This window comes from Phalacrocorax carbo, chromosome 4, assembly GCF_963921805.1.
Source record: "Phalacrocorax carbo chromosome 4, bPhaCar2.1, whole genome shotgun sequence".
Classification (NCBI taxonomy): Eukaryota; Metazoa; Chordata; class Aves; order Suliformes; family Phalacrocoracidae; genus Phalacrocorax; species Phalacrocorax carbo.
In genome coordinates, this window is record NC_087516.1 from 25,543,381 (window position 1) to 25,563,498 (window position 20,118).

The 20,118-nt window shown below is 38.8% G+C and overlaps 1 protein-coding gene across 1 annotated transcript; it reads left to right on the forward strand.

Annotated features, from left to right (window-relative positions):
- Window positions 1–132: 132 nt before the first annotated feature.
- PGM2 (phosphoglucomutase 2) lies at window positions 133–19,860 on the forward strand. The gene is made up of 14 exons (XM_064449278.1): window positions 133–346; window positions 4,946–5,113; window positions 5,996–6,102; window positions 6,479–6,563; window positions 7,839–7,922; window positions 9,335–9,528; window positions 10,660–10,849; window positions 11,440–11,537; window positions 14,016–14,196; window positions 14,309–14,402; window positions 15,254–15,383; window positions 17,731–17,920; window positions 18,561–18,694; window positions 19,461–19,860. Exons 1-14 carry the CDS (start codon window positions 275–277, stop codon window positions 19,561–19,563), a joined length of 1,830 nt encoding a protein of 609 aa, XP_064305348.1. The 5' UTR covers window positions 133–274; the 3' UTR covers window positions 19,564–19,860.
- Window positions 19,861–20,118: the final 258 nt, after the last annotated feature.

The window sequence follows — 20,118 nt, forward strand, 5'->3', positions numbered from 1 at the left end:
CTGCCAGGCCGCGGCCCCGGCGGGCGGGACGGAGGTGGGGCGGCCCCGGCACGGCCCTGGCGCCGGCCCTAACCCTGACCCTGACCCCGGCCCGGGGCTGGCCGGGCGGGCGGGGCGGGGCGGGGCGGAGGTGGGCGGCTCCGCACGGCCCCGGCGGGCGGAGCGGAGCGGCGCGGAGCGGCCGCGCTCCGGAAGAGGGAAGGAGCGGGGCGGCGGCGGCGGCGGCGGCAGCGGCAGCGGCGACGACCGAGGCGGCGGCGAGGATCGAGGCGGCATGGCAGCGCGGAGCTCCGGCGGGGATGCCACGCTCCGCCGGGCGGGCGAGCAGTGGTTGCTGTGGGATAAGGTGAGGGGCGGCGGGGCCAGCAGGGCCCCCCGGGCCCGCCCTCCATCCCCGCGGGGCGGCGGGGGCCGCGGCGGGAGCGGCCGCCTGCTCACGCAGGGATTTGGGCAGGGGCGCGGTGCGGGCGCAGCTCTGGGAAGTGTCAAGCGGCCGGGGACGGGTCTTGGCTTTTAAGTCGTGCTTAGTGCGGTGAAGGCACTTGTTGGGTCCTTCCTCTCCGCTCCCAAAGTCCTCTGAGAAAGGGGGTGCCCTCCCGCCGCTGTCCCTTCGGCACTGATGTCATGTCGTAGCAGCCCCCCCTCTAATTAAGAACCTGTCTGATTGGCCTCTAAGTATCTTCACTTTTCAGCAATACTGAATTTCTTTTTAGAAAGGACCTGTATTGTTCCTAACCTTTTCTGTGTGTAGTGGCAGTTGATAGACTTAAATTATTAAAGGCAAGAATACGTTGCTGTGGCGGCCGTCTCGCAGTGTTAAAAAACCTCCAAGTACCCCCATATTTTTGTTTATGAAAATATTCTTTCTAAAAGACGTGGGCTTGCTTCCAGACCCCTGGGAAATGCAGACTCCCTCCTCTTTTCCTGGTGGTGTCGCCCAGTGCTTAGTGACCCTCACTGTTAATAAAATAACTCCTGAATCTTCAATATTGTCTGGTTTCATGGTTTTTCTCCCTTTTCCTGCTATTGCTTAGGAACACTTTAGCACACTTTTCCCCCTTCCTGTTAAGGTGCTTAAACATCTTATCTTTGTGTCTTCAGTCTTGGTCTTGACAGCATTATACGCGGAAGTAAAATCTTCTGTGTATTTCTATATTCCATGTCTAAAGAAATGTCGTGCCATAAGGGTATTTTGGAAATGCTTATGTAGCTGCTTGCTGCTGCAGTTCCCACCGAGATGCAGGCCTGTATTTGGTGTATGTGGTTTGCATTTTTTTGTCCCTATATTTTTTGTCCCTATACATGAAATCTGTTAGTTCAGCTGTATTGGAACACACTGGCCATCGCCCTGCTTCGGTCACTTCAGTGACTGCCCTGGGCTGGGCGTTGTACAATGCTCTCTACGTTTTGTGCAACCTACATCTGTTTTGGTAAGGAGTCTTCAGCTTATTTAAAGATTATCAAAGAAAATGTAGAATAATTCTTTTTTTCTAGTATTATTTCCAGGGTTTAAAGGGCATCATTAGAAGTACCTCAAGTTTGTTGTGATTTTTTATTGAAGATCATTCAACTGGTCAATTGGTCAGTTAGCCAGCTCTGGTTTTATTAATGATAATGCAGTGCCAAACCAGCCCTTTTTGCAGAAATGCTGGTGTATTACATCAAATGACAATAAGCTTTTGTGTCTTCCCCCCCCCCCCCCCCCCAGTGTAATTAGTTTTGAGAAAATGATCTGGTTTTAAAGGGCCTTTTATTTCTATAACTTCCTTGACTAATGTTAGTTGTGTTCCTATCTTCTGTGTAATCATTTCATTTTCAACTGGTTATTCCAAATAATGAATTAGTGAAACCCTCTTGAAATCTAATGCAGCATCCCCTACAACCTTTAAAAGGTTAGCTCTTCGTTAACGGTTGCATCTCTGACTCAGTAAAAATTGACTGGTGTGCAATACCCATTGCTGATTGCTCAAAAAAGGAACAGAAGAATCCGATATAACCCTTGTCCATTTACACTGATACTAAAAAAAAAAAATTCCTTTTTGATGTGTAGACATAGGTTAATATTTAATGATGATAAGCTGCATGTTTCTTACAAAACAAGAGTTTGCAAGAGCAAACCCTTACGGCTGAAGACAGTCCTGCTGCCTTAACAGGAAGTTTCAACCTAGAGGACAATTACCAAGCTCGTTACCAGGCTATTTTGTCACTGTATTTATTACAGTAGTATCATATTTTTCATTCTTTCTATTATCAGTCATAAAATTATGGATAGAAGGTAGCTTCTGGTTTTGTTAAAAATAAAGCCTGTTTAGTCAGTTGCTGTCCCCTTACTCTAAAACCTTGTGGGGATTCCTGCACTGATGAAACTTCTTTGGGGCCTTCCTGTAGTATAGGTTTAAGGTAAATAACTCAAGGGTTACCAGGTGATGTTTAAGCAAATTGCGCTACTGGATATTAACTCTGTATTAAAACCTCTGCCACTGTATTCGCAGAAATCAGTGTTGTCATATTCACATTCAGTTTTCTTTGAGAGTAGAAAAATTGTAACCTGAGAGAACCAATGAGGAAGGACAAAACCAACACTTCGTTCTTCAGATACAGTTGGGTCCTTCTTTAGTAGAGATGTGGTGAGGTTTGGGGTTTGGCTTTTTCTTCTGCTTAAAAAAAGTTCAGGTTTTTTCCTTAGCTGTATACAATGGCATCAAAACATTCCTAAAATGGAAACAAAATTGGAACAGTCATCTGTAGAGTAAATAAGAAAAAAAAAGGCAGATTTTTAGGAGAGTATAGCCATAAACAATTTTAAGAGTAATTCTGGAAAAGTTCTGCTGTTACATAAAACAAACTTGGGCTTGGCTTTTACCATTACTTTTTAGTGGTGGGGTGGGGTGGTCTGAAATGGGTCTGAAACTCTAGCAATTGGACTAAAACTCCAAGATTCAGGCAGCCACCTGGATAAGTATGACCATTTAGCCAGACCTGAAAAACTGGAGGATCCCTGTAGTTTCACAGTAGATACCAAACCTGGGAAATTAACACAATAACAAACAAAAATCTCCTTGGTTGTGAGAGCGGTAGTATGATTGTAGTGTCAAGCTGCCCTTCCGTGTTGGCATTGCAGCTTCTAGTCTGTCCAGCGTCTGTACAAATGTGTGCAGCATCTGCCTAAAGAGACGCCTGTTTCAGTGGTAAGAGACAGCTCCTGTGTGCAGAGCTCATGTGGGGTCAAAAAGGTGACCAGGCACTGTACAAAGGCTGATGCAAACAGTGACGTTCAGGCTTTACCTACAAGGCATAGGTCTGACATGGCAGCAAAAAGTTCAAGTCAACTTTTAGACAGCCTAAACTCAGAATAGTTATGCTGACCTATATTATTCTCTAAGAACATAGAATTATATTTATTCTTATAATTATAGAATATAATTACCCTATAGTAATACAGAATTACATCGAGCCTCCTACAAGGAAGTGTCAGTTACAATGTTCTTGGACTGGTAAACTGGTAATTCTTAAACTGGAAATCAGTAATTCAGGGGTACCTAATTGCTTCCTGCACCCAGGAAACCTGATTTTTTTTTTTTCTTTAATGAGTCCAACTTATTCTGCATTATGTAGTTTGCTCATTAGCACCAAAGGCTTTTTAGCTTTTTGAGTGTTTGTTTAAACTATGGTGCTTGTCCTGCAGCAGCAGGTGCACAGATCAATGATTCAGGCATCCAGACCCTGATCTCAGTTTGGTTTCCAGAATGCTTACACCTTTGCGTGCAAGCTCACTCATGTGCCTACTACTGTGCATCTTCTGCAGCATTTCCTGGAGCTGCAGAAAAAAAAATATTCTTTTTTTTGCCTAGGATGATATGACTTCCCTTGCTGTAAGCATATGTAGGTCATCCAAGAAATAGTGAAGTGTGTGGCTTTCATGAGGTCATTTGGTTGACCAGGAATCAAAGCTTATGCCCACTTGGAAATTATAATCTTTGTACTCCTGTGTAAAATGTGTGTAATCACGCAGTGACTAATCTGCGGAGTGTGCCGCCTCTCCACACAACCTTGTTGCCTAGTTGCTGGAGTGTGCCATCTGTCCAGTTGGCTCGTCAGTTTTCAAGAAATCAAATACTAAACTTCACAAATCCCATGTTATTAAGACTGAGATGTTGGGTTATACAGGACTTTACTAGTTCCTATGCCTGGAAACAGAGCTGAGAACAATAAAGAGTCAAAGTACACCAAGAAAAGCAGTGAGACTTAGAAACTCCTCACTGCTTGCAAGCAGTCTGATGCAGCCTTTCTGTCACTGCTCGGCATGGTCATTTTATTTAAGAATTCAGCTGTACTTGCTAAGCTTCCATTGTGAGGGTTGTGCTTATTTTTACAGGCATTACCTGCAAATATATTGCAAATTGTCATATTTATCTTCTGACCAGTCTGCTTAGTTTTGCTGCTGCCTCTGGTGCTAGCCAGTTTTGGGACAAGGTTATGATTATTTTTTTTAAGCTCTACTTATAGTGCTATGGAAGTAACAAATACTTCTTAATCATCAGCTTAATTTACTTTCTTATATGTTTAGAGTAGTTCTTGTGATTATAAAAATTCTCTGAACTGTAAAGGTGCTTTTTTTGTTTGTTTTTGTTTTTAAACAAAGAAAATATTAAAATAGACATCTTGGAAATCTTTTCACTTCCCAAAATATGATGTATGCACTGCTGTCAAGCAGCATGTTCATTTAAGGAGATAAATCTAAAATACATAATACTTGAGATTGTACTGACTTAAAATTGGGAAGATGTAGCAGGAGTTCTGGTGTTCTTGAAGTGGTATGTGATGTTTGATACTGAAGTAACCCAATACAGAGAGTGGGAAAGTCAGTCAGTTCTGGTAAGAAGCTTAAGGGTATTAAATAAACAAACAAAACCTTTTCTGGAATATCTAAATTTTGTATTTACAGAATCCAAAAACTTCTGCAATAGTGAAGCAGCTTGTTGCTGAAGGCAATGCCGGAGAACTGCAGAAGTACTTTGGCTCACGGATGGAGTTTGGCACAGCAGGGCTCAGGGCTGCCATGGGGGCAGGGATTTCCCACATGAATGACTTGACTATTATCCAGACAACCCAGGTACTGTGTTCAGCAATTTATCTCACTTAACTGGTTGTATATACAAACAGAAGAGCCTCATTTATGACAAGCAAATGAGTATTCTATGGAGGTAGAAGATTTTTACCGAACCTCCAGTTTTCAGAAGTTATTTAAATGATAATTATTAGCTGAGTGCTGATCTCTGAAAACAAGCAGAGAGAAGCTATTAAGCTATTAAAATAAGTTATTTTCCATATTTGATTGGCAACTAAATTTCTAAACAGCTACAGTTAAGCTTAAGTGGATCAGTTAGTCCTGGTGTAACAATTACAGAAATCCCCAAAGGTAGCCAGCGTTTGGCTAGGCCTTGAGTATGTTGGACGTAAATTTACATAAATGCAGTGGAGCTGTATATACGCATATAGGCCCTAAAGTGCATCTGTTTGGGGAGAGCTTAAAAAAACGCAAAACCTTAAGATACTAAGCTAGGAGTGGTGGTGTATCATGTCATAAACAGGTGCTATTATTAAGGGTGAGATTCAGTTGAAAAAAATGAGACATTTCAGTAAAAAACCTGAAATATTGGCCAGTTGTTCTCTTTCTCATCAGAGACCTAACACAGCTAAATCACTTCTCAAAATCTGCAATTCAGACTAATCATGTTAACTGTTTCTTTCTGGAGTTGGTTCTGATATTCGGAAAAGTACTTAAATGACATTCACCTTCATTGTATTGATTTGAAGGTTTCTGATATTTCCTAGTGTTTAGTCATCCTTAGACAAACTGAATCCCAGACCAGTTCAGTGAGATGTCATGTGCTCTCGCCTTTCTAAGATGTCAATGTCTTAGCAATTATCTTAATGCAATGATAAATTAAATATTAAGATTGGGCTAAAGAGATGGATTTCTTGTTGTCTTCAGGGATTTTGCAGATACCTTGAGAAGAATTTCAGCGACCTGAAAAAGAGAGGAGTAGTGATTGGTTTTGATGCTCGTGCCCATCTTCCCAGCGGAGGTAGTAGCAAAAGGTACTTTTAAGGTTCTAAGTATTTTGTAGGTGTCTTGTGTGATCCATCATGGTTTTATATCTGCTTCAACAGTGTTTTCTTTTTCTGTGGAGTGAATTAAAGTGAGGGATTTATAGTAGTTTTATATTCTGTTCATGCCAGAGCACTTCTTAGAGCCATGCTGTGCTGTGTCTGTTGGGAATAGTGAGGGAAGACATTTAAAATGGGTCTGTATAACAATTTGGGGTTGTTTTGGGTTTTTTTTTTGGGGGGGGGGGGGGCAGGGTTGGATTTTTTTTTTTTAATTGGAGTTGGGGGTGGGAGGAGCTCTGAATTCTAGGAAACTAATTGGTTAGAAAATGAATATATTTCTTGGGCATCTTTTCTTCCTGTTTAGGTTTGCAAGACTTGCTGCTAATACCTTCATCAGTCAGGGAGTTCCAGTTTATCTGTTCTCTGATATAACACCAACTCCTTTTGTGGTAGGTTTCTCTATTATATCTTTTTATATACACACAAATTCTGTCAGTTATCTTGCATTACTTACATTAACAAAAACCAGACAAACCACTTTTAACCTTTTAAGTTCTACCTGCAGCTAGTCTTATGCTTATTTGGCTATATTTAGTTTACAAAATCCACAGCAAGAGAAGGAAGGAGCTTAGTGGAGTATCAGTGACAGTGGGATGTGTTTCTGTTCATTCCTGCTTTCAGGCAGAGTTCTTGTAGAACACATCTCGTTGTTTCTAGATTGCTGTGGAGTCTGAAATCTGACACACACACACATATGTTTAGTTTTGTGATTTGTTGGTTGGTTTGGTTGAGTTTTCAAAATTTTTTTTTTCTGTTTTGGGTATTCAATCCAAAGTAGCCTTTTTAAGTAGCAGGTTGCTGGGAGTGCAGTGATGTTATGCTGGAGAGTTGTTGAATGTGTCCACATTTTGACCATCGGCTCGCTAGGTGTCAGTGCTCTAAAGCAATAAAGAAAACCCCAACCTTTGCACTAAACTGCTTTTATCTCCCGATACCAGTTGCTCCAGTGAGTGCAGCAAACAGAACATAGCAGGATGAAGACTTTGTGTGTAGCATTCTTGTACTAATAGAAATTTTGGTAGATTTAGGGTCAAATTCTTCATAGTGCAGCTTAAAGCAGTGGTGCAAGAACTGCAGTTGATTGCATTTGCTATTAAATAAAGAGACAGGAGTAAACTTGAACTGGACCTGTGGTCACAAAGAATGCTTTATTTTTAATTCACTCCATCTGTTTTCGACTAATTTATAAAAGCTCTCTCCAAAACAATTGTCTTCCGAACAATGATGGTGGTAGTTGCTCCTGCTCTCAAGAGATAATATGGATGAGACTGCTCCAGTTACAATTCCCTACACTATGCAGACTTCTGTTATTACCCCAACAGACTTTGCACACTTAAAGACCTCAGGTATCTCAAGTCATTCTACAGTAGGCAACACATCTATTGGGTTTCCGTCTATAAAAACACTACTCTAGAGATCCACAAAGAATCTGAAACAGGAAAATGCCCAAGAAAAGGTGCCACATGGGGTCTAGTGGAGCAAGGACTACGTAGCTTCTGAGAGTTACTTCTACGTACTTCTACGTAGCTTTAGAGAGTTAGCCTGTAGGAACTGCGTCCTGGCTTTCTTTTCATTCATCAGTATGGAAGTATTGCATATGCATGAGAATAAATAATATGTAATATTTTGCACATTCCACTTCAGATAACTTTCTCTTGTTACAGCCATACACAGTAACTCATCTGAAGCTTTGTGCTGGAATTATGATTACGGCTTCCCATAATCCAAAACAAGATAACGGTTACAAGGTATTCCTATGTGATCTATTTTCTGGCTTTTTTCAAACACTTTTTTCCAATGTAGAGAAAAACAGTAATACTATTGTGTATAGTTCCTATCATGCTGTAGACCAAATTAATTGATAGTTTGACCTTTTCTAGATGTATGTATTTAAAGCTAATAGCATGTTATACTAATAAGATAATTAAAAACTTCACTCTAAAATGCAGGAAGATAAGTAATACCATTGCATGTTTTAGAACACTTCAAAATATTAACTGACCTTTTTTCAAAAGCATTAATCATTTCCCCAATTCATGATTTAAAAAGATCTCTTTAGTTTTGCAGACCCAGAGGATTAAAAATATGTGAAATCTAATGAGTTGCTTGTACAAAATGTTTTTAATAAACTCCATTAATTTCTTTCAGTATACTTTTCTTTTGCTAAGTGACACAGTTATCAGTGTGACTTTTTTTCTATGACAGGAATCTGCTTTCCACTGAAAAAGACATGGCTGAGCTGCCTGTCTACCAATCATCCCATAGCTGGACTAATCATACACAGACTCCTTCCAAAATATAAAAATGGATGTTGGGAGACCTTCTTTATTTTCTTAATAGAAAAACAAGGCATTAGCAGGGATGATTTCTTGTTCTCTCTCCAGAACTTTATGTCTGGTTAAAATTGCTTTTTTTAATGTTTCATGTATTGATCTTGATAGCTTATTTGGATGTTTTATCAATTACTTTTTCAATGAACTTCAGGTTTTCCTTAATGTTTTGTTATTTGGACTACATATGTACATGGCCAATATGCTGTTAGGGGTCTTTCCTTAAACTTGTGGTATGTAAACCATCAGTAGAAGGAACTGTCAAAAAGTAAAACATAGTACGTACACCTCTTCCTGGATGTGTAAACAATCAACAAAAAGGAGCAGACTACAAATAATGAACATCTTGAAACTTAGCTGAATTTGTTTGCTGTTGTGGCAACAGTTTTTGTGCCTTTCTCCTTAATTCTTTTGGGTGGTGAATGTGTTTGACTTTTGCAAACTTTTTTCCTTTTAAGAATTCTTCTATATATAATGATTATACCTAAAAATCTGTAAGAAAGTATATGGAATAGCATGAGCAAGTTATCAATGCCAAGGCTGGCAGACAGGCTGATGCCTGAACCTTCTCAGTAAATGAGCTGGGTCTTGTTTTGTGTTTCATTGTGGATTTTGGTATCTTCTGATAAAATAAAACAGCTTTTTTTACAGGAAAAAATGGCATGTGAGAGGAAACACTGAGAATACAAATGGGAATACTCTGGGTGTACTCAAGCTTAATTTACTGTAATACTCTAACAAATGTAGTGCACATTAGCCAACAAAAAAAACACCAAAGCTATCCTACAATATTAATGACCAAATACTCATTTTGCCCATTTATTATTTAGGTTTACTGGGAAAATGGAGCTCAGATCATTTCCCCTCATGACAAAGGAATTTCTCAGGCTATTGAGGAGAACCAAGAGCCATGGCCTCAGGCTTGGGATGACAAACTAATTGACAGCAGCCTGCTACTTCATGATCCATATGCCACGGTCAATAAGGAGTATTTCAAAGATATACAGAAACAGTGCTTTCACAGGTAACTGATCTTAACTCCATTAAGAATATGGGATTTTTGCATCGAGTACATCAGCAGGGCAGTTTAAATTGATGGAAGTCAGGGCAGCCATGATCCAATTCTCTCTGTGCCTTCTTGTCATCTGTTGTGGATGTACTGGCAGCTGTGTGGTGATGCAGTAAGCCAGTTCATAAAGCTGGTCTGGCAGAAGTCTAACCTGGCAAAGCGAGCAATTAGTTTCTGATTATATCATCTCCCTGTATTCGCATGACCACACATCAACCAAATGCCACAGCGAGACTGGCGTTATCTTCTGCAGCTGGGGGCGAGCTGACACTGACAGCCCAACAGCCTTAAAATGGGCTTCTAAGAGAGAAGGTGAACCAGGTTGCTAAGCCAGTTCTGGAAGAAGGAGGTCTTGCTCTGTCGTTCTAGCCTTGCGTGGGCTCCTGGTGGCCTTGGGCACCTTGCACGAGCCTATTCCTGTCACTTGCTTGGTAAAAACTTAACAAAATCAAGTGATGTTTCTCTTTGTGATTTGAGTAGAATCGGTTTATGGATTAGATGAGCAGCAACCTGTTAGATCTGCTTATTTACACCAAAATTTTAACCACCAGTAACCATGTTCTTTCTCTTGCTAAAAATGAAGTCAGAATTAGTAGGAAGTTGGGGCCATGTGAGACATTATGCTGCTTTTTCAGAAGAAGGGTTAAATGTCTCCTTGGGAGTTTGTATGCCTTTAGATATGGTCTGTACTTTCAGTAATGTACTTCATAAAAACGAGTGTGCTCAAATGAGGACGCTGCTGTTGGTTCACTGTGTTCACAGTCTTTGGAGCTGGTTTAAATGCCAGATTGGGGGGATGAAGAGTCTTATTAGTTAGTTGTATTTATTTTCCACTCGCCTCCTTTGGGGTCCATAGAGTGCACTATATTTCTTATTCCAATGATTTGCACATACCAAGAGTGACTCAGATTGCTGAAAAGTGAGGCTAAGTCAATTTTCAAGCCATTACTTTAAAAATATGGCCTCATTTAATTTAAAATTTTAACAGTGGTGTGGAATACTGAGTCATATCTGTTTCTGAAGTAGTCAGTTTTGTGCAGAATATTATTCCATGTCCAAGTTTACCGTTGATCTGTTCTATTTCAGGAATATAAACAAGGAAACAAACCTGAAATTTGTTCATACTTCTGTGCACGGCGTAGGTCATAAATTTGTGCAGCTGGCCTTCAAGGCATTTGACCTTAGCCCTCCTGTTGCCGTTCCGGAGCAGAAGGATCCTGATCCAGAATTTCCCACAGTGAAGTATCCAAATCCTGAAGAAGGCAAAGGTGTTCTGGTAAACAGATGCTTTTTTAATAGTTGCAATGTCTTCTAAACAGTGTTTGCTTTCTGCCAGTAGTCATGGCTACAAATACTGGTTGAAGGTCTATTTTGTGTGTTTTCATAGCCTTACGTTTAGTGAAGAGTTAGCTGAGCTGGTATCCTTTCACTGAAATTTATAACTCTTTTTGAACCAGTCAAATAATAATTAGCTATTGCTTTAAACTACTTTGTGCTGCGCTCTTAACAGAATGGGAAGCATCTGCACATAGAACAAAGTGGTACAGTTCCTTTTTAAAAATAAAATAGTATTTAAAAAATCTTCACAGTTCATTTTGGAAAGTTTCTACAACTTACATCAGAAATAAAAGGACTAAACTGTTCCAATATGACACTGGGAGGGAGCAGGGGAAGTCATGACAGGTGGTTAGCATTTCTGCTACGCTTCGTTACTGTTATTGCGTTGTTACTTTTTGTAGAGACACATCATGATTTGGGGTGTTTGAGATTAAATAAATTGTGGAAATTAATTAAAACCGATAAAGACAGTGAAAATATTATTTGGGAGTATTAACACTTATCTGGTCTTGCTTACCACTTTTCCAGACATTGTCTTTTGCTTTGGCTGAAAAAGATGGGGCAAAAATCATTTTAGCAAATGATCCGGATGCTGATCGACTTGCAGTGGCAGAGAAACAGGAGAGGTATGGTAATAAAATGCAAACCATTTACAATTTTACTTAAAGACAAGGCTCGTTTGGGGGGATTCTTGCAATCTATGTTGCAGAGGAAGATAGAATAGTCACAGTAGTCATTTTTGGACCAAAACCACATAGAATCGTGAGGGGACTGTACAAAGCAGACCACAGTGGGGGCAGTAAATGAAATAATGATTAATATTAGGCACAATACAGAAACCTGAAAAAATACTTGACACTTGCTGTACCTGAGGCATACACAGAAGCATGTGAATTGTTGTGATTGTGCTATACATTTTTAAAGGTAGGTTTTCAGTTAGAAACTTTTCACAGAAGACTGATTAACATTCTTTCATACTGTGTTTATTAAATAATGACTTGAATATTCAGGAGAACCTTTATAGTTCCCTGATAATCTCAGGAATAGGGAGCATCCCTGTTCTTTACCATGAGTTCCTTCTTTCTCAAATACTGTTAGACCAGACATTTTACTAATCATTAGATGATTCGGGCCTCTCTCGCTCAGTTCCCCACTTCTATGCATAACGTTATCTACCTGCATTTCACCTTAAGCTTTGTCAGTGTTTGGTACTTCTCAGCGTAGTCATTTGTACTCTCTCCTTTAAGGACCTGCGTTATTTATCTATGTATTTCCTGTCAAAGAATGGGATCACAAAAGGTAAACTTGCTCAAACAGGGGCTTCTCATGAATTTTTCATACGTATGGAATGTGTAACCTATAGTTCTGACCCAATACTGCCGTCCCCTTATTTCATGCCCCCTGATATCCTGTACTTCTACAATTGTTTGTATTTATGTATTCTGGTTATATTTGATGAACACAAATAAGCTGGAGTACCGCACTTGGTGTCATGTCTACGAATAGTGGTGTTTCTTTTTTACCTACCTTGATGAAGCAGAAACTAATCAGTTAGAAACATAACTCTTTAATCAAATTATACTACAAGGTTTTCAGCTAAGAGACAAACAGAACAAAAATCTGCTGCTTGGATCAGGAGCAGAAATAGCCTAAATTAATTCCCTGTGCATGAGCGCCAGAAGAGGGATATAAAATCTTGGTAACCAAGAGATGGGCACCTGCTAGAGGACCTCAGTGACTGTAGATGATACAAGTATTTGAACCTGAATCAGTTATGCAAATTCCAAAAACCCAGTAAAAGGACACAGTGCAAATATCCATTTTGCTCACCAGGTAACCTCTTTTGGTCTTGGAGCCGCTTCAAAGGTGGTAGTTGTTTATTTGGGTTTTGGGGCTTTTTTTAACTTGTTATCCTCACAGCATGAACTCAGGAGGTTTCTCTGCCTTTAGAAGAATAATAGGCTAATCTGCATACTGCCCTGTATCTTTGGCAGTGTTAGCTGGAATATCCTTATTTTCATGTTTTTGCCCTGTGCCAGCCTCAGTTGGCAATTCAGCGCTGAGGAAAAAACATAAAAAGCTTTAGTTCGTGCTAGTTATGATGGGTGAAAACAAGAATGCAAAATCACTCATGTTTTTTGTCTAAAAGCTTACCGCTATCAGAGATTTGAAGAGGGGGTGTTAGTTTATTGTATTTATCACCATTGAGAGCGTGGTGCTCTTGTTCTGCTTCCTCTTCGCTAATTTTTCAGCCAGTCTTAGTTAGCTCCTAATTTTCAGTCCTGCGTCCTCCTCTCAGACTTCTGCTGTAGCTGTTCATGCACTAATTGAATATTAATATAGGCTTCTACAGTATCTGTACTTCTTCTTTGACAGAAACTCCTGCTAGAGCACACTCTCTCAGCGCTCTTACGCTAAGTTGTCGCTGTGCATTGCTTTGTGCCTGTTGGCAACAATAAAAGCAGGAGACTGAGTCTGCTTCTCTTTCACAACAGGTACTGTTTCTGTAGGTCGTGATTTCTGTCAGTTTGGCAGTGTCTTTGTCCCCTTTGTGACTGGGAATTTTTGGGCAATTTTCACATCTGTATTTCCCTTTTTCCTTCAATTTTTCTTGTTCTAGCAGCACATTAATGTTAATCTTTTTTCACCTGTTTGAGATTTTTTCCAATCTTCCTCAATGACCAATTGGTGTATTTGTGATTACATAAAAGGTGTTTGTCACCGAGTCAACTAAAAATGCTAATCACTTGAGAATTGTATTTTTGTGTTTGTGTGCTTGTCTTAATCATTGATTTTATAATTTGTCTGCTGAATATTTTTACTTTACTTAAAATATGCTGGAAATATCCCTGTTTCATCTTTGGATAAACTCAAAAGCTGGTATGTATGACGCAGGAGGAAGGTAACTACTTCAGAATTCTTTGGGGGAGGAATCTTTTTGTTTGTTCTTAACAAACACATGATATCTTGTTACTGTTACTTGGAACTCAGATGCAGTGATTTTATTTGTTAGTATTCATGTGTGGAAGAACCAGTAGATCTTTTCCCCCCCAATATTTTCCTTTAAATTCATATACTTTCTTTTTTTTCTCCCCCCCATCCAGTGGTGAATGGAAAGTGTTTTCTGGAAATGAGCTGGGAGCTCTTTTAGGCTGGTGGATCTTCACTTGCTGGAAAAATCACAATAAGGATACTTGTGCCATTAAAGATGTCTACATGTTATCTAGCACAGTTTCTTCCAAAATCCTGAGGGCAATTGCGCTAAAGGAAGGTTTTCACTTTGAGGTAAGCTGTTACATGTTAATCCATGTTCTTTCATTTGCTTACCTGCACAGTGTCATGTCTTTGTAAAACATTGCTTTTATTTTTAATGCCTTTTTTCTCCTCACTGTTGTAGGAAACACTGACAGGTTTCAAGTGGATGGGAAACCGTGCCAAACAGCTCATGGACCAGGGAAAAGCTGTTCTTTTTGCATTTGAGGAGGCTATAGGTAAGAAATAGAATATTATGTTCTAGTATCCTGTAAAATAGCAAAAGTAGGACTGTCGCAAAAAATGGCAATGTAAAGGTGCCCTCAACGCAATGGGTGTATTTCCAGTGAGAAATCAATATAATCTGTTGGGTTGATTGATATTACTAGTTTTAATCCTTTGTATTTCTGTTTAGCACAGAGCATGATGATGTAAGCTAGGTGCATATTATCTTCAGTAGCACAGCTATGTAGACTTAGACCGCAAATTCTGCACAAGCTATTTAAAAAACCCAGACAAACGTTTTTCAGACTTCGTTGAGTATGTTTAGCTGACAGTTTTAAGCTAAGTTTAAATGTGAATAAAATAAAGTGAAAACTCCCCCAAATTATACTTGTAATCTGGAAGGCTATGAATAAAAGCTATGAATTCATGAGAAGGAAATTGTAAAGCTGTAATGCGATTTTGTGAATATCTCGGTACCTGAAAACCAGAAAAAAATGTGACTAATTTCACAGATAATTATCAGTGTTACCATATGCTACCATGTAAGGGTAATCACATCTGAGACAAAGTGCTATGCTTGCACTGTTCCTGCAGGGTGGCATTTCTTGTTCACGAGCGCTCCAAAAGTACTCAGAAGCATCTGGCACCGATATGATAAAAATCTGTTTCTGTCTTGAAATTCCATTAAATTCTTTGCTTATCAAAATTAACACTGATTAGAAGATAAAACTAATCCAATTTTGGTTTAACTCTAAAATGTCTGTACTATGGTAATGTGCATTTCTCCTTTAAAAGATTGCCCCCCCCCAATTTATCTTATTTTCTCATTAAAATATATCAAATCTATATAATTTTCTTTGTTTAGGGTATATGTGCTGTCCTGCTGTGCTAGACAAAGATGGTGTCAGCGCTGCTGTTATAACTGCGGAGATGGCTAGCTTTCTGGCAACCAGGAACTTGTCTTTGTCTCAGCAGCTGAAAGCTGTCTATGATGAGTGAGTTTGAGTATAATTGTTTAACTTCCAGATTTTCTCTATTCCACATACCAGGGTTAATGGGGACTCAATAGCAACATATAGTGTATGAAGAAATAAAAATTGGCTTATTGTACTATTAACAGATAATATTCATTACTTCATTTTGTGTTGTTTTAATATATTTAAAAAATAATAATATTACCCTACTAATTCCCTATTAGTTAATGAGATTTTTGAGATATTTTTGTTTGCTTGTCTAAAAGGTTTCTCCCTTTTGGGGAAGTTCTGCTCTTCGGTCCTTTTACAGAAGACTGGCCTGGGTTTTGGCCAGCAGTATTGCTGTGTTGTAGAGATCGTAATGACTGTTGCTGCTTAGAAGTGCCAGATGCACAAAAATGTTGATGGCAGAATGGGTCTAAGTAGCTCTGGTGTATTTATGCTACTCACAGAAACCACCTTTGCTTCTGTAATGCTTGCAGGGCTACTTGTGATTAAATAAATTCTAGTTGGCTCTAAAGTTAGGCTTCTTATTATATTACTGTCTTTTTTTGATGGATAGTCAATTGGTTGTTCTTCCGGCTCCTGAATACTGAGATTTGAGCTGATTATGCAGAAGTGTTGTGACATTGGCCATAACTGTTGACTATATACAGCTGGGTACCCCTCTGGGAGCTTTTAATATGAGGCACAACTTCTCTTTCATTCTTATTTAACACGTTCAAAGACCTACAGAAATCAATAGCAAAGATGGCTATTGGATTTCATGGGGCAGGGAGTGTTTTTTTGTGGGGGTTTTGGGTTTTTTGTTTTAAAGGAGGGAGCAGCACAGGCTGGCAGATGCTCTCCACCTCTTCATGTTTCATAGGCACTAGCAAAGGAGTGGTGGAACCTGCAAAGACGGATGGGAAAACTCCAGCTTTGGTGCTTCTTATTTTCCAATCCTCAGATCTCCCATTTGCATGCAGCACTAGCAATGCTTGTTTCACTCACTCTTTATGAAGGAATCAAGTGGAAAAGACTGGCTAACACACTGCATAAATCGTGGAATTTATCAGTATTTATTGTACATGGCAGAAGTAAACAGTAATATAAATGCATGGAAGAAGAATTCATGTCTAATGCTGCAAATATAGCATCTGATATGAGAATTCCCTTCGTAACTTGTGACTTGGTAGCTGGAAGCGGATATTTAAAGAATTATCATTCCCTGGCTCACACTTTTTTTTTAAATACTCATTCAGTAAACACCTGCTTCAGGTTGCCCTCAGAAACAGATACGAAGGGAAGGATACGAATCTGCCTTATTAAATTGATGCTTGGTAACTAGAACTGGAGGGGCTGGGTTCTTGTTTCTTTTTGCGGACACGTTTTTTGTGTGCTTGGTTTTTGTTTGCTTGTGGCTAGTATAGAGTTGCAGTTTTCTACTCCTTAGTACTATTTATTCTTCATCAGAGTTGCCTTGTAAGTTGCAGTTGAAGCAGAAGAAATTCTACTCTGTATTTTGGAGGTATAGAAGCATTTGCTTCTCAAAGAAGCAAATGCAGATCAGGAAAAGGACACAGTCCTAGCAGGCTCATCACTTCTTTCAAGTATAGGATAGGTTTTGTAAATTCCCTTGCTGGATTCTCAAGACTGATTTAACAACTCTTGACCTTCAAGATGTCCATTTTGGTATAAACATGACCCTATTTAAGGAACCTTTTAGGTTTCTGACATGAGCATCCTAGTACTAACGAAAGATTATGCCCTTCAGATTTTCCCTGGCATCAAGGATAACACATAAAGTGTTATAATTCTTTAGTAAGAGCCAGTCCAGACTTGTATGCTTTTCAACAACATGCTGTTTTGAAAAGTCAGTGTTAGCTGGTCATTTGTCTTTGATGCAGGTTACCTGGCAGCAAACAGATAAGGTAAAGAGACAATGTTCAGAATGGTTTGGTGTAGTAGAAACACTTTAATGGGAGAGCAGCTTCTGCAGTGTGATTGGAAAAAAACAGTCTGGAATTTGTTTTACTTAGGAAAGGTCAGCTGGCATCCAGTGAAGGGAGTTATTTAGATGTAGTCCGTTCTCTTCCTGTGGTGGTTAGATCTCTTCAAGGCAATGATGACATCTTTTTTTCTTCTGGTTTAGCAGTGAACTTTCTCATTTTCAGTCATTACAAGGAAAAGGTGTCTGCACAGAAGTTTCTTTAAAGGACAATTAAGCTGTTGAGGTCTTTTTAAAATTGTAAGGGGGTGAACTGATGCTATAGTTGGGTGAGCATGAGTATAGATTCTTCCTTTATAGGCGGCTGTATAATGTGTATGGTATACAGCTCTAAGAATAACATTGCTTCTTCGATTCATTAATATTGTCTCTTCACAGATATGGCTTACATATTACCAAAGCTTCATATTTCATCTGCCATGATCCTAAAGTTATTCAACAGCTTTTTGACAACCTTAGAAATTTTGATGGAAAAAACATATATCCAAAATCTTGCGGTAGATTTAAAGTTTCTGGAATAAGGGATCTAACTACTGGGTATGACAGCAGCCAGCCAGATCAAAAGGCTGTAAGTATATATTTAAAATTATATATAAATCATAGAAGTATGTATACACACATATATAAAAATTCTATGGAGAAACACTCTAAATATTATGTTACGTTCTGAGTCTTAAAGTAAGTTAGATTGGGGATGATTGTTTTGCCTTGGTGGGAAGGAATGAAGGTTGGGGGAGGGGGGAAGGTTTATTTGGTTTTGTGGTGTTTTTTTCTCTCCAAGATGAGTCTGTAAAGGGAGGTAGGAGGATGTCACTAACTTGCCACAGCAATCTTGCATTATCTTGTAAGTGTAAGTTAAATTGTCCACTGAGTTGTGGCTCTGCATTCTTTAGTTTTCCCCAATCCATTTTTCTTTTCCTCATGGGAAATGCCATCACAGGGCAATTTCTATTTCCAGTAAAAATGTTGACTAGGGTTGAAACGAGCTACCTAGCAGTAATGTACTGCTACCAGATTCTAGACTGAGGGTAAGGCTGTCATCTGCCTGTTGTGGTCTCAAGACCACAACGATGAAGAAAATGGAACAAAGCTTAATGTTAAATGTTACTTTAGTTATATTATATGACATAAAGTCATGGGTTTTGTCTTGAATTCATTATATATAGTCACTTTCCAAACTTCTAAAAAATTATTCTTACTATTTCTAGATACTTCCCACTAGTAAAAGTAGCCAAATGATAACGTTCACTTTTGCTAATGGAGGAGTGGCCACGATAAGAACCAGTGGGACAGAACCAAAGATCAAATACTATTCTGAACTTTGTGCACCTCCTGGAAACAGGTATTGTCACAGCAGTAAATTCGGTGTAATAGGGGCTGTGTGGCTTTTTGGTATTGTTTTAGCGGGGAAGGGGCTCTCCATGATCAAATAATATTACTACAGTCATTATTTTAGCAAATTTATTTGCATAAAGCTTCAATTCTGCAAAATCTGTTGACACATTCTTGTCACTGAAATTCCTTTGAACTTGGTTTCACATTCAGTAAAAACAATATCAAGAAAAACATTCTGTCTTAAATGATAGGAGATATATTAACTCTCTTTACATTCATAGTTGTTTTAAACTTACATAACGATAAAGTGTACTAATATATTTTAAACCCTTTTATGTTTAGTAGTTATATCCTTGACTGATAGCCTTGAAAATCATATGGTCTTAAAAATAAGGAATTAACTTACATCATGACAATAATGCTTTCTTATAGATGAAAATTAATCTGAAAATACTAATACAAGTATAAAAGTTACATTTCCCATCACATACATTTAGTAATAGAAGATGTGAACTCAAATTGGCTGTTTGATTTTAGATTATATTGTGGGTTTATGTTTCCCCATAATTGTAAGTGCATTCATGCACATCAGCTGGAAGCAAACATCAGTGCATTACCATAGGAAATCAAGCGTATATACTTTTAGTGATAATAGAAGATGTTTGTCTAAAACAGTGCAACAGACTTAAAAATTCCTCAGACTGAAAATGTGCTTTTTTTAGCTTCTCCACTGTGACACTGTTTTCTGTATTTGTGTGGATTTTGTTTCTCAGTGATGTTGAGCAGCTGAAGAAGGAACTAGATGAACTGGTCAACGCTCTTGAAAAATACTTCTTTCAACCAGAAAAAAATAATCTTCAACGAAAGACTGAGTAAAACAGCAAAATTACTACCTTAATTGGTTTTTGCAACATTAGAAGTGCATTATTTAAGAAGTAAGGATTTTTAGGACCAAGCATCCACGAACTCAGACTAAAAAGACTTCTGCTTTTATTTAGAGTTATTGTGGCTACTCTTGGATCTAGATTTTATTTTGGAAGGAAAGCACCTTTACCCTTTACAAGGACCAAAAAAACCCAATCAGTTGAACTAAAAGCTTTATGAACTGAAAGTTGACTGCAAATGTATTTCAATCAAACTTGTTTTAATTAAATATTATAAGTGATATCCTGATTTCTGAAATGCAGCCTGTTTTGTGGGGACTTGTATTTCTTTTGTGTATGTGTAATCTGATAATACTATGCAAATTTACCCAGGTTTAGATTTGCAAAGCAAGTTCTTCCGTTTACAAGAAGTACTAAAAGCCTGTGGTGAGACTTTGGCAAACCTGGGGCAAATGTTTCAGAAATAGTGATCTTTCTTGGGAATTTTGGCCCAAATAAACAAAGTCACAGTGAATTTGCTGGAGAGCTATTTGCTATGGGACTGTAC